This window comes from Lolium rigidum, chromosome 1 (genome assembly GCF_022539505.1).
Source record: "Lolium rigidum isolate FL_2022 chromosome 1, APGP_CSIRO_Lrig_0.1, whole genome shotgun sequence".
NCBI lineage: Eukaryota > Viridiplantae > Streptophyta > Magnoliopsida > Poales > Poaceae > Lolium > Lolium rigidum.
The window spans coordinates 205,878,997-205,890,029 of NC_061508.1; the positions used below are offsets into that span (position 1 = coordinate 205,878,997).

Consider the following 11,033-nt stretch of genomic DNA (forward strand, 5'->3'; position numbering starts at 1 on the left):
AGGGTTCCATTAGACATGCTCTAACAATGGCGCCCGCCGATGCGTGGTGACGCCGGCGGTGACGTAGCTGTCTCCATCCCCAGTTCCATACACCCACCGGTGTGCGTGTGCGTCCTTGTCAATGTCAACCCCCGTCGTTAAGTCTACGCGCCCGCCTGCCCGCAAGATAAGCTATTCAACTACTAGGAGGAGGAGTACGTTAATTTGCGTCGCGTTGTGGTGAGTTGTGACGCTGGATCGACCATCGGTGCCCGGCCCGGCCGTCCTTTTCAAGGTGACGTGGGATCGCTGCGTGCGTGGACCTGCGAGCCATGGTGCGGGCAACGTGTCCGTCCAAGCCAGGTGGGGGTACCGTCCAGCGAAGCACCAGTGTACCCACGCCCGCCGACAAGTCGGCCCCACCCCATAACGACCTCGCGCGCGGACAAGCCACTGTACAGCGAGGCTTTTGTCGCGCCGGAACGAGGACATCGCCTAGGTACTGACTGCTAGCTAGGATCAGCTCCGGTCCAAATCCACCAGCAGCCGGCCGTGTACTACGCTACCACGCACGCACGTAGAGGGAGGAAGCAAGATCCGAGAGAGAGACAGAGAGTGGAGTTCCACTCACCTGGCATCTCATCTCATCCCACCACCAGCTCGTCATCATTCATCCTCCACCTTGCCGCGCGCAACCGCTAGCTGTCTACTCGCTCCTGCGTTTTTCTTTATTCTGTTCTCTCGATCGATGTGAAATCCTCACTTCTGTGCTGGATTCTGTTGGCGGCGACCGACGAGCAGAGGGTCGGCGGCTGCGGGCGGCGGGTACATGCCCATGCCCTCCGCGGCGGCGCCCATGGGGATCTACGACCGCCGCCACCACCACCCGCTCGCCGACGCCACCGCCGCCGTCTGGGCCGAACCGTTCAGGTACATGGCGTCCGGCTCCGCCTCCGGGTCCGGGGCGCCGCACGGCGTGGAGCTGGCCGAGCCCAAGTTCGAGCCGCATCCGATGGCGCCGCACGACGTCCACGACCTCGCGCTGCCGCCGTCGCCCGACAGCTCCGACGACCAGGAGCCCGCCAGGCCAGGACACAAGGTACGTCGCAGACCCCGGCTGTGATGACAGGCTTATGTTCGCGAGGGATTCCGACGACCTGAGTTGCTCTCTCTGTTTTGGTTGGTCAACTAGAAGGAGCGAAGACTCGCGCAGAACAGGGAGGCCGCCCGCAAGAGCCGACTGCGCAAGAAGGTACGCGGCGGATGATGGCCAAAGCTCGATCTCATTGTGACGGACTGTCTGTCAGAGTCAGAAGTCAGACACCCACAATCTGATCTCAATTTGGATTTTGCCGATTACTTGCCAGGCCTACATCCAGAACCTGGAGACGAGCAAGATGAAGCTGGCGCGCATGGAGCAGGAGATCAGACGGGTCAGGCAGCAGCAGCAGCAGGCGCTCTACGCGGCCGGCGCGAGCACCAGCACCACCAGCCACCCCGGTCTACCGCTACCATCGTCCTTCGATCCAGGTAACTTCCCGCTACGAATTAAGAATCCCGCATCCTACTCAGCTTGGGAGCCTGCGATCCTGACACGAACTCATGTTGCCGGCGGCAGTCGTGGCGGCGTTCGAGATCGAGCACGCGCGCTGGGTGGAGGAGCAGACGAGGCAGACGAGGGAGCTGCGGGCGGCGCTGCAGCAGCAGCACCCCGAGGCCACCGAGCCGCGTCTACGCGCGCTGGCCGAGGCCGGGCTGGCGCACTACGACCGGATGTTCCTGGCCAAGGCGGCGGCGGCGCGGCGCGACGTCTTCTTCGTCATGTCGGGGGCGTGGCGGCCGGCGGCCGAGCGCTTCTTCCTCTGGATCGCGGGCTTCCGGCCCTCGGACCTGCTCAAGGTGCTGGCGCCGCAGCTGGGGCCGCTCGCGGAGCGCCAGCAGGCGGCGGTGGGCGCGCTGCGGCAGACGGCCAGGCAGGCGGAGGACGCGCTGTCGCAGGGCATGGACAAGCTGCAGCAGTCGCTCGCCGACTCCCTGCTGCTCTCGGCGACGGACCAAGAAGATGAAGAAGGCTTCGACGACGGGGGCGGGGCCGGGTCGTACTCGTACGTGGCGCGGCGGATGGGGGGCGCCATGCGCAGGCTGGAGGAGCTCGCCGGGTTCGTCGAGCAGGCCGACCACCTCCGGCAGGAGACGCTGAGGAACATGTACAGGATCCTCACGCCGCGCCAGGCCGCCGTCGGGCTCCTCGCGCTCGGGGACTACTCCCAGCGGCTCCACGCGCTCAGCACGCTCTGGGCGGCGCGCCCGCGCGAGCCCGTGTAACGAACAAGAAGCTCGTGTCAGAACTCAGAAGAAGCTGCGACTGACTGTCTGCGCGCGCCGGTGATGCCCCGCATTGATCAGATCGTCGTCGTCGTCGTCGCGGAGGCGGAAGGGAAGACGAGACGGAGCTCTCGGTTCCTCTCTGCATTCGTACTTCGTAGGAAGAACAATTTGCGTGCGTGTGTGTGCTGATCGAGGCGACGGACGAATTTGAAGAAGCACTGAAACATCAGGTGTCTTGATCATCAAGACATTCAGACTCACAGATGAAGGATCCCGTATCTGTACATATATAGTACCGTACTAGTGCTTGCTTTGTGGAGTAAATAGACACTGTTGATTGCTCGCATCTGTTCGTCGGATTATGTGTGACACGATTTCCGTATGTAAGTATGCCGTAGCACGTTGCAAATGTACAACAGTTTTATAGTTTTGTTAAACTAGCTCTATACAGTGTTCGCATTGGTACGACCGCGAAGGATTCTATACTATGAAAGGTCTTCTTTGATCCATGAAAGGGTTTGATGCTGCTTTTGGTAAAAATCCTGCGTACTTCTTTGTGGTTGTTTCTCTATTTTTTGTGTGAGGTTTCATCACGCTATGTTGGATGTTGTAAGGATGATGATGATTCAGGAAGTGTACACAAGCTCCTCCCTCGCCTTATATTATACCTGGGCATGTGTCGGGCCGGGCCGGCCCGAGGTAGGCCCGACGCAAAAAATTCGGCCCAAGCCCGGCCCGGCCCGGCCAAAAACCCACCAAGCCCGTCGGGCCGCGGGCCGGGCCGTAGTGTTAAACTCAGTTTTCGGGCTACCCAGGCCCGGCCCGGCCCGGGTGTCGGGCCAACATTTCTCGGCCCAGGCTCGAGTTTTTGGGGCCGGGCCGCTCGGGCCGGGTTGCCCATGGCCAGGTCTGCCTTATATAGACGGTCGGTGGTTGTTATCACCAGATTTTGGCTAAATCAGGAGGTGGGCCGCGATCAAGATGGGCTTGAAAGATTACACATGGAAGATCTATGAAGCGGCCTCGCACGGAGAATTTGGGCTAAGTTGCCCGTGTATCTTTAATTATGGTAGATTGTATCTAGATTAAAAGTTAGAGTTTATCTCGTGCACGGTTTAGTGCACGCCCTCATTAGAAAGTCCGTCTGGACTATAAATATGTACCTAGAGTTTATGGAATAAACAACAACTCACGTTCAACCCCAAACAAACCAATCTCGGCGCATCGCCAACTCCTTCGTCTCGAGGGTTTCTATCGGGTAGCGACATGCTTGCCTAGATCGCATCTTGCGATCTAGGCGAGCACAAGCCCCACGTTGTTCATGCGTTGCTCGTATCGAAGCGCTTTTGATGGCGAGCAACGTAGTTATCATTAGATGTGTTAGGGTTAGCATTGTTCTTCGTTTAAGCATGCTTACGTAGTGCAACCCTTGCATATCTAGCCGCCCTCACGCCTATCTCGGGTGTGGGGCGGCACCCGCTTGATCATTATTTAGTAGATCTGATCCGTTACGATTGCTCCTTGTTCTACAAGGATTTGTTTAATATCTCGCAATAGTTAGGCCTTACAAAGGGGGAGGATCCAGTGGCACGTAGGGTGGCGTTCGCAAGTCCTAAACAGGGATGTTCCGAGGATCAACTTCATGTTGGTTTTTAGGCCTTGTTTAGGATCGGCTTACGAGCACCGTGCGTGGCCGCGAGGCCCAACCTCGGAGTAGGATGATCCGATTATGCGGTGAAAACCCTAAATCGTCGTAGATCTCATTAGCTCTATCTTGATCAAGCAGGACCACCAAGTATTCGTGCACCCCGTACGAATCATGGGTGGATCGGCTCTTTGAGCCGATTCACGAGATAACCCGAGAGCCGATCGAGGCTCGTATTTACGTTTACATGTATGCCCTGCGAGAAACTAAGCGAGGCATCCCCATCACCTTCCCGGCCGGGTATAGGTCGGGTGGCACGCCCTTGCACTTCGCATCGCCGCGTGTGACCGGAAGAGCATTGCGGGCCGTCGCTCGGAGGGGTCTCGGCCAGCCGCAGCTCTAGGCTCTTCCCGGCTCTACGGTGTTGACAAGGCCGCTGCCGCCGGTGGGTTTTGGCGGTCAACACATTCCGGCACGCCGGTGGGACAAACGTCTACATCAACCACATCGCCATCTACATCTGAGATGGCGGGCGGCACGCCAGTCACGTGCAATGAGATCAAAGCCATCCTCGAAGCTGAACTCATCGGCTCCTCTGAGAAGACCCGGCCGCACGATGTCAAGTTCGGTAGAGACCCACGACCGGGACCCGGCGTCGACACGGTGGATCTCAGCCACCCCATAGGTCAGCCAAAGTTTTCCTTTGGTGTCAGTATGGCAGGGTCTGCAAGCCGCCATGACAAAGAGAAAACAGAAAGCAGCCACTCCCGTGGCAAGGATGGAGAGGGGGCCGATCCGCGCGACCAACCCCAAGATGAGGACAGGAGGTACCTGGCAAGGGAGGGGATAAGAAGCATGCAGTATCAACACCCACTCTCCGGGCGCCTCCTCAACAAATACGAGCAACACCACGACCGACGTCGGCGCTACGACGTAGATGACGAAAAGAATTTTCGATTCGATGCCGAGGTCGGAAGGTACCGCCAACATGGTAGAAGCAACGACGGGTACGATCGTCGCGCCGAAGGAAGGCCAAGGGGGCAGGGTGACATGGATAAGCACTGGGACTGCCCGTTCTTCAAACATTGCTGGGACTCAGGAATGAGCCGATTGCCAACAATCGAGGACTGCCCAGAATGCAAACAAAGGAAGAAGGGTGCCTTTCCCGCCTCGGAACAAGCATGCTGAGTCCGCCCAGGTGGAAGATCTCGAGGAGCTAGAGGACGGTGGTGAAGAATACAAATATTATCAGCCCAGGTGGTGCCCTGATGGGCTCAGCCGTTCCCAGAAGCGAAGAGTTCAGCGTCCGCGTGGGTTGGAAGAAGGCTGAAAGATTATACTGCGCACGCTAAGGAAGGCACGGCCTGATCCGGCCGCCAAAATTCTGCGAACCCTGGACAAGGAAGGTCAGCCACAAAGAAAAGAGTGGCGCCCGAACAGAGAAAAGCCGATGATGAAACATCGGGCCGGCACAAATATGGTGTTTATCCTCCCTTCGGAGTTCAGTGCTCCAGGATTAGATGAGACATCCGTGGCACAACTTGACTGCGGCCCACGGCCGGTTATCTTTGAGAAGCCACGAGAAAGGAGCTACAGGCATCTGAAGGCCCTGTACTTACGAGGATATATCGATGGGAGGCCTGTAAATAAGATGCTGGTGGACACCGGAGCGGCAGTTAACATCATGCCGTACTCTATGCTACGTCGGGCTGGGACGCTCGAGTTCGGATCTAATCAAGACTAACGTAACGTTGAGCGACTTCAACGGCCAAGCGTCCGAGGCACAAGGAGTTCTGAACGTGGATCCGACCGTAGGAAGAAAAACTATCCCTACGACGTTCTTCATCGTTGATAGCACGAGCGAGTTATGCTTGTGTTGCTGGGAAGAGATTGGATCCACGCCAATCGCTGCATTCCCTCCACGATGCACCAATGCATAATACGGTGGGATGGTGATGAGGTAGAGGTCGTCCAAGCCGATGACTCGGCCGAAGTTTCAACGGCTGGCATGAACGCATGGGAAGCGAGCAGAGCCAAGAACCCCTCTCGAGCATCAACTTGGACGATCGCGAGCGCATCGATGTGACAAAGGGAAGGGTTAAGCTAGTTTTATCCACCGGCCTCGACCATGTAGTTGAAGCCAAGCGATGTGCAACTTGGCGAGGCTGATCCTTGTGATCGGCCCCAAGGGTCTATGAAGGAACATTACAAAACCTTCACCGAGCAAACAACGTGGAGGCCGATTCCGATAATCGGCCGTGAATATCCTCACCATCCATACTGCCTGGGTTCAACACATGCATGATCCAACAGAGCCGATATCATCAATTCTCTTGACAGAATCGGCTCGGGGGGGCGCCCAAGTAGATAAAACACGAGGATATGCAGTAGAAGTGTCCCATCCTGTGGCGATGGGTATTGGAGTATGGGGGCCGATACACAAATCGGCCGGGAATTCAAAAAAATTTAAGCATAGCCGATGTGCATACATCGACTTAAGGATCAATGGAGCGTGAAATGGGTCTTCCTTTCAAGGACCCCTAATTCTCATTGGCAAGCCTTCAAGATCAGCGGCATTAGCAGGTTTGAGGGTCGTGGCTCTGATTAAACGGCAAGTCAGGGTAGGGATGAGCCTTCCTAAGACTGCGAGAACAGCCGATGATGAAGCAATCGGCTGCGACGTTTTGATCAAGATAGTGACTTAGGAGCTGTCGCTTCTAGGGGGTGTTGCGTCCAGGGTTTGGAGGGCATCAGAGATTCAAAGACACCCCCACCGGGAGGTGTCCCAGCCTGCCAGTAACGAAGAGCCGATAGTTGTTGGAGTCGGCTGATGCTGCATTACAAGTTGGAAGCCGAGGGTGACCGATGTGGTGGGCTCATTGTTGTTCTCGCCCGACTGAGGCCCGGGGGGCAGCTGGCCCCGAAGGATCTTTGGCTACACGGACCAATTTCGTTGGAATCGGCTAACTCTGCATCACAACGGGCCTGAGGAATGGTGCTGATGTTGCGGAATTATCAGTTTCAATATGCAAGACGATTCAGCGACCTGAATCGGTTGTCAGCGGATGAAAGGTGGTCCACTCTCGGACGTGGTCGAGCCCAGGCCTGTTTGCCTGAATTATTGGTCTTCATCATTGTCACTACCCCGGCTGAGGCTCGGGCGGCAACTCGCCGCGAGAAGTCCTTTGCTATAAGAAGGCCGAGTTCGCTAAAATCGTTTGGCTCTGCGTCTCAGTTTGATTTGGAGCAATGGTTGCTGAAAGAGAACGGAGCAGGATTATAAAACGTTACTACAGAGGTAACGCCTGTCCCGCGAAGTGGCAGCTTCGGCGTTTAAATTGATCCGACAACGATCTTAGGTCGCTTCTAGAGACAAAGAGGATCCGGAAGGGAAGGATGTGGCGTAAGAATGTCCGAAGGCCTAGGGTTTGCACGCTTGTGGCCGGGCCTGGTTTGACCGAGAGCTTGGGTCCGGATGAATCTATCACAAAATCTATTGTGAGAGACCGATGCGATGCCATCGGCTTGCCGGGCATCGTCCGGATTGGCAATCGGCGTAAACGAGTGAAGGACGATCGGCTAAATTATCATAAAGGGAATCGGCTAAATCGAGTTGGGGAATTTCTTCATTGATAAGCCAGATTTCTTACATAGAAGAGCTGGTCGCTCTCAAAAGGAAAAACTAGGGGGATACATTGCCCCGTCTGCTCATCGCTAGCCCTATGCTAAGACCCTATCTAGGGGCCGCTGCCGCCCTCGTCGTCGTCGTCACCGTCATCGCCGCTGCCGGCGCCGCTCCCTACCGGCTCGTCATCGCTGCTCCGGCGGCCGCCGGCAGGACCCTCATCGTCTTCATCCTCTTCGTCGGCGTCGTCGTCACCGTCGACGTCGCTAAGGTTCCCGGGCCAGAGGTGGCGGCGTTTGGCCGGCGGCTCGTCGGAGGTGCTGTCTTCGTCCTCCTCCTCCTCTTCCTCCTCCTTCACCTCCTCGGAGGTGGTGAAGTCTGCCCAAGAGAGGCGATCATCTTCGCTCTCCTCCACCGCTTCCTCGTCAGCCAGGAAGCGGAGGTCGCTCTCCCCGTCAGTTAGGGATTTGTCATCCTCGGACCTGACGGAGGAGTCATGGTCCTCTTTGTCCCACTTCGTTGGGGCGAGGATGTCGTACGCCGCTTGCGTACCCCACGAGGGCGTCGACTCTCGGATAGGAGAGGACACGTGGGAAAGATCCGACGAAGAAGAAGAGGAAGAGGACATGGTTGCAGGGGAGGGTTTTTTGGAGTGCTAATGCGGAAGGGGTGAAGAAGAGAACTGTTCGATGCGGTTAAATAAAAGGAGGTGGGGGTTTTTAATTTTCGAGCAGTTCTCGAGGACATGGTGCCAAAACTGTCAAATCGTGCAGAGAAGTTGGGAAGGCAAGTCGTCATGATGAGGCATGTTGCGACAGTTCCGCTCTGCCGTGACACGACCCCTCTGAGGAAAAACGAGTGGTTTTGAAATTATCATTACCAAAACCAGGGGGCATGTGTTATCACCGGATTTTGGCTAAATCAGGAGGTGGGCCGCGATCAAGATGGGCTTGAAAGATTACACATGGAAGATCTATGAAGCGGCCTCGCACGGAGAATTTGGGCTAAGTTGCCCGTGTATCTTTAATTATGGTAGATTGTATCTAGATTAAAAGTTAGAGTTTATCTCGTGCACGGTTTAGTGCACGCCCTCATTAGAAAGTCCGCTCGGACTATAAATATGTACCTAGGGTTTATGGAATAAACAACAACTCACGTTCAACCCCAAACAAACCAATCTCGGCGCATCGCCAACTCCTTCGTCTCGAGGGTTTCTATCGGGTAGCGACATGCTGCCTAGATCGCATCTTGCGATCTAGGCAAGACAAGCCCCACGTTGTTCATGCGTTGCTCGTATCGAAGCGCTTTTGATGGCGAGCAACGTAGTTATCATTAGATGTGTTAGGGTTAGCATTGTTCTTCGTTTAAGCATGCTTACGTAGTGCAACCCTTGCATATCTAGCCGCCCTCACGCCTATCTCGGGTGTGGGGGCGGCACCCCGCTTGATCATTATTTAGTAGATCCGATCCGTTACGATTGCTCCTTGTTCTACAAGGATTTGTTTAATATCCGCAATAGTTAGGCCTTACAAAGGGGGGAGGATCCAGTGGCACGTAGGGTGGCGTTCGCAAGTCCTAAACAGGATGTTCCGAGGATCAACTTCATGTTGGTTTTTAGGCCTTGTTTAGGATCGGCTTACGAGCACCGTGCGTGGCCGCGAGGCCCAACCTCGGAGTAGGATGATCCGATTATGCGGTGAAAACCCTAAATCGTCGTAGATCTCATTAGCTCTATCTTGATCAAGCAGGACCACCAAGTATTCGTGCACCCCGTACGAATCATGGGTGGATCGGCTCTTTGAGCCGATTCACGAGATAACCCGAGAGCCGATCGAGGCTCGTATTTAACGTTTACATGTATGCCCCGCAGAAACTAAGCGAGGCATCCCCATCACCTTCCCGGCCAGGTATAGGTCAGGTGGCACGCCCTGCACTTCGCATCGCCGCGTGTGACCAGAAGAGCATTGCGGGCCGTCGCTCGGAGGGGTCTCAGCCAGCCGCAGCTCTAGGCTCTTCCCGGCTCTACGGTGTTGACAAGGCCGCTGCCCGCCGGTGGGTTTTGGCAGTCAACAGTGGTAAGGTTACATGTCACCGAATCGGTTAACCGACTAATCTAGATACGACCTGATTAAGTCTTTTACAATCATATATAGGGATTCCGGGGTAGATATACCAACTTGTCTTCTAATCCAATATGACGATGCATCTTGTCTTCGGATGTACACCGAGCCATCGCTCTGGGATGCCCTACGCCTTGTGGCCTCGTTTGTCCTTTGTGGGACCACCCGAGTCCCATGACCTAGACAACCACGAGCATGAGAGAGAACCTTGACGAGTTGATCAACGTAAGGAAGAAGAGAGTAGTTCAAGCATTGCAATTGAAGATGGAGTTGGGCGAGAAGAAGCAACAAGAGAAGATGGTGAGGTGGCAAAAAGTCAAAGAGAATGATGGCAAGAAGTTGGCCAAGAGTAAGTGCAAGGCCAACTTTGAGGAGCATGAGCTTCTTTTGAGGAGGGTCGAATGATGACAAGGAATCATAGCCAAGGAGAACCGGATCAAGATGATGAATCCAAAATGATAGGACGTAGGGGGCATATTCGGAAAAGAGACTTAGCACAAGAGAGAGAGAGAGAGTGAAAGGACACAGATGTCGCCTAGAGGGGGGTGAATAGGCGATTTAAAACTTTTACGAGATGGGCTTAACAAATGCGGAATTAAACTAGCGTTTACTTTGTCAAGCCCAAAGCATATATACTATGGTTCACCTATGTGCACCAACAACTTATTCTAAGCAATGGTTCACCTATGTGCACCAACAACTTATGCTAAGCAATGCAAGCAACTTATGTGATAGCAAGATATATATATATATATATATATATAACTTCAAGCACGATGGCTATCACAAGGTAAAGTGCATAAGTAAAAAAGCTCGGGTATAGAGATAACCGAAGCACGCGGGAGACGAAGATTTATCCCGAAGTTCACACTCTTGTGAGTGCTAATCTCCGTTGGAGAGGTGCGGTGGATTAGTGCTCCCGAACGCCACAAGAGGCTCACCTTGAGGTGTGGTTGCTCGATGCACACCAACGCCACAAAGGCCTCACCCAAAGATGCGGTACTCACACCACACACCGAACGCCACGAAGGCGCCTCACCTAAATCTCCGGTGACCCTCGCCACAAAGGCCTAGGTCACGGTTCCACTAAGGGATTTCCTTCGAGGCGGAAACCGGGCCTTACACAAAGGTTGGGGCACACATCCACAACTTAATCGGATGCTCCCAACAAATCACCACAAAGGTCTAGAATCCGTCTAGGGTTCCAAGAACCCAAGAGTAACAACCTTCTTGCTTTCACCTCCACGAATCACCGTGGAGAACTCAAACCGATGCACCAAATGCAATGGCAAGAACACCACAAATATGATACAATTCTTCACTCTCAAATTCCAAC

At 54.9% G+C, this 11,033-nt stretch overlaps 1 protein-coding gene across 1 annotated transcript; it reads left to right on the forward strand.

The window, feature by feature from the left end:
- The first annotated feature begins 808 nt into the window (after window positions 1-808).
- On the forward strand, window positions 809-2,770 carry LOC124654381 (transcription factor HBP-1b(c38)-like). Its single transcript, XM_047193393.1, has 4 exons — window positions 809-1,078; window positions 1,172-1,231; window positions 1,347-1,509; window positions 1,598-2,770. Exons 1-4 carry the CDS (start codon window positions 809-811, stop codon window positions 2,302-2,304), a joined length of 1,200 nt encoding a protein of 399 aa, XP_047049349.1. The 3' UTR covers window positions 2,305-2,770.
- Window positions 2,771-11,033: the final 8,263 nt, after the last annotated feature.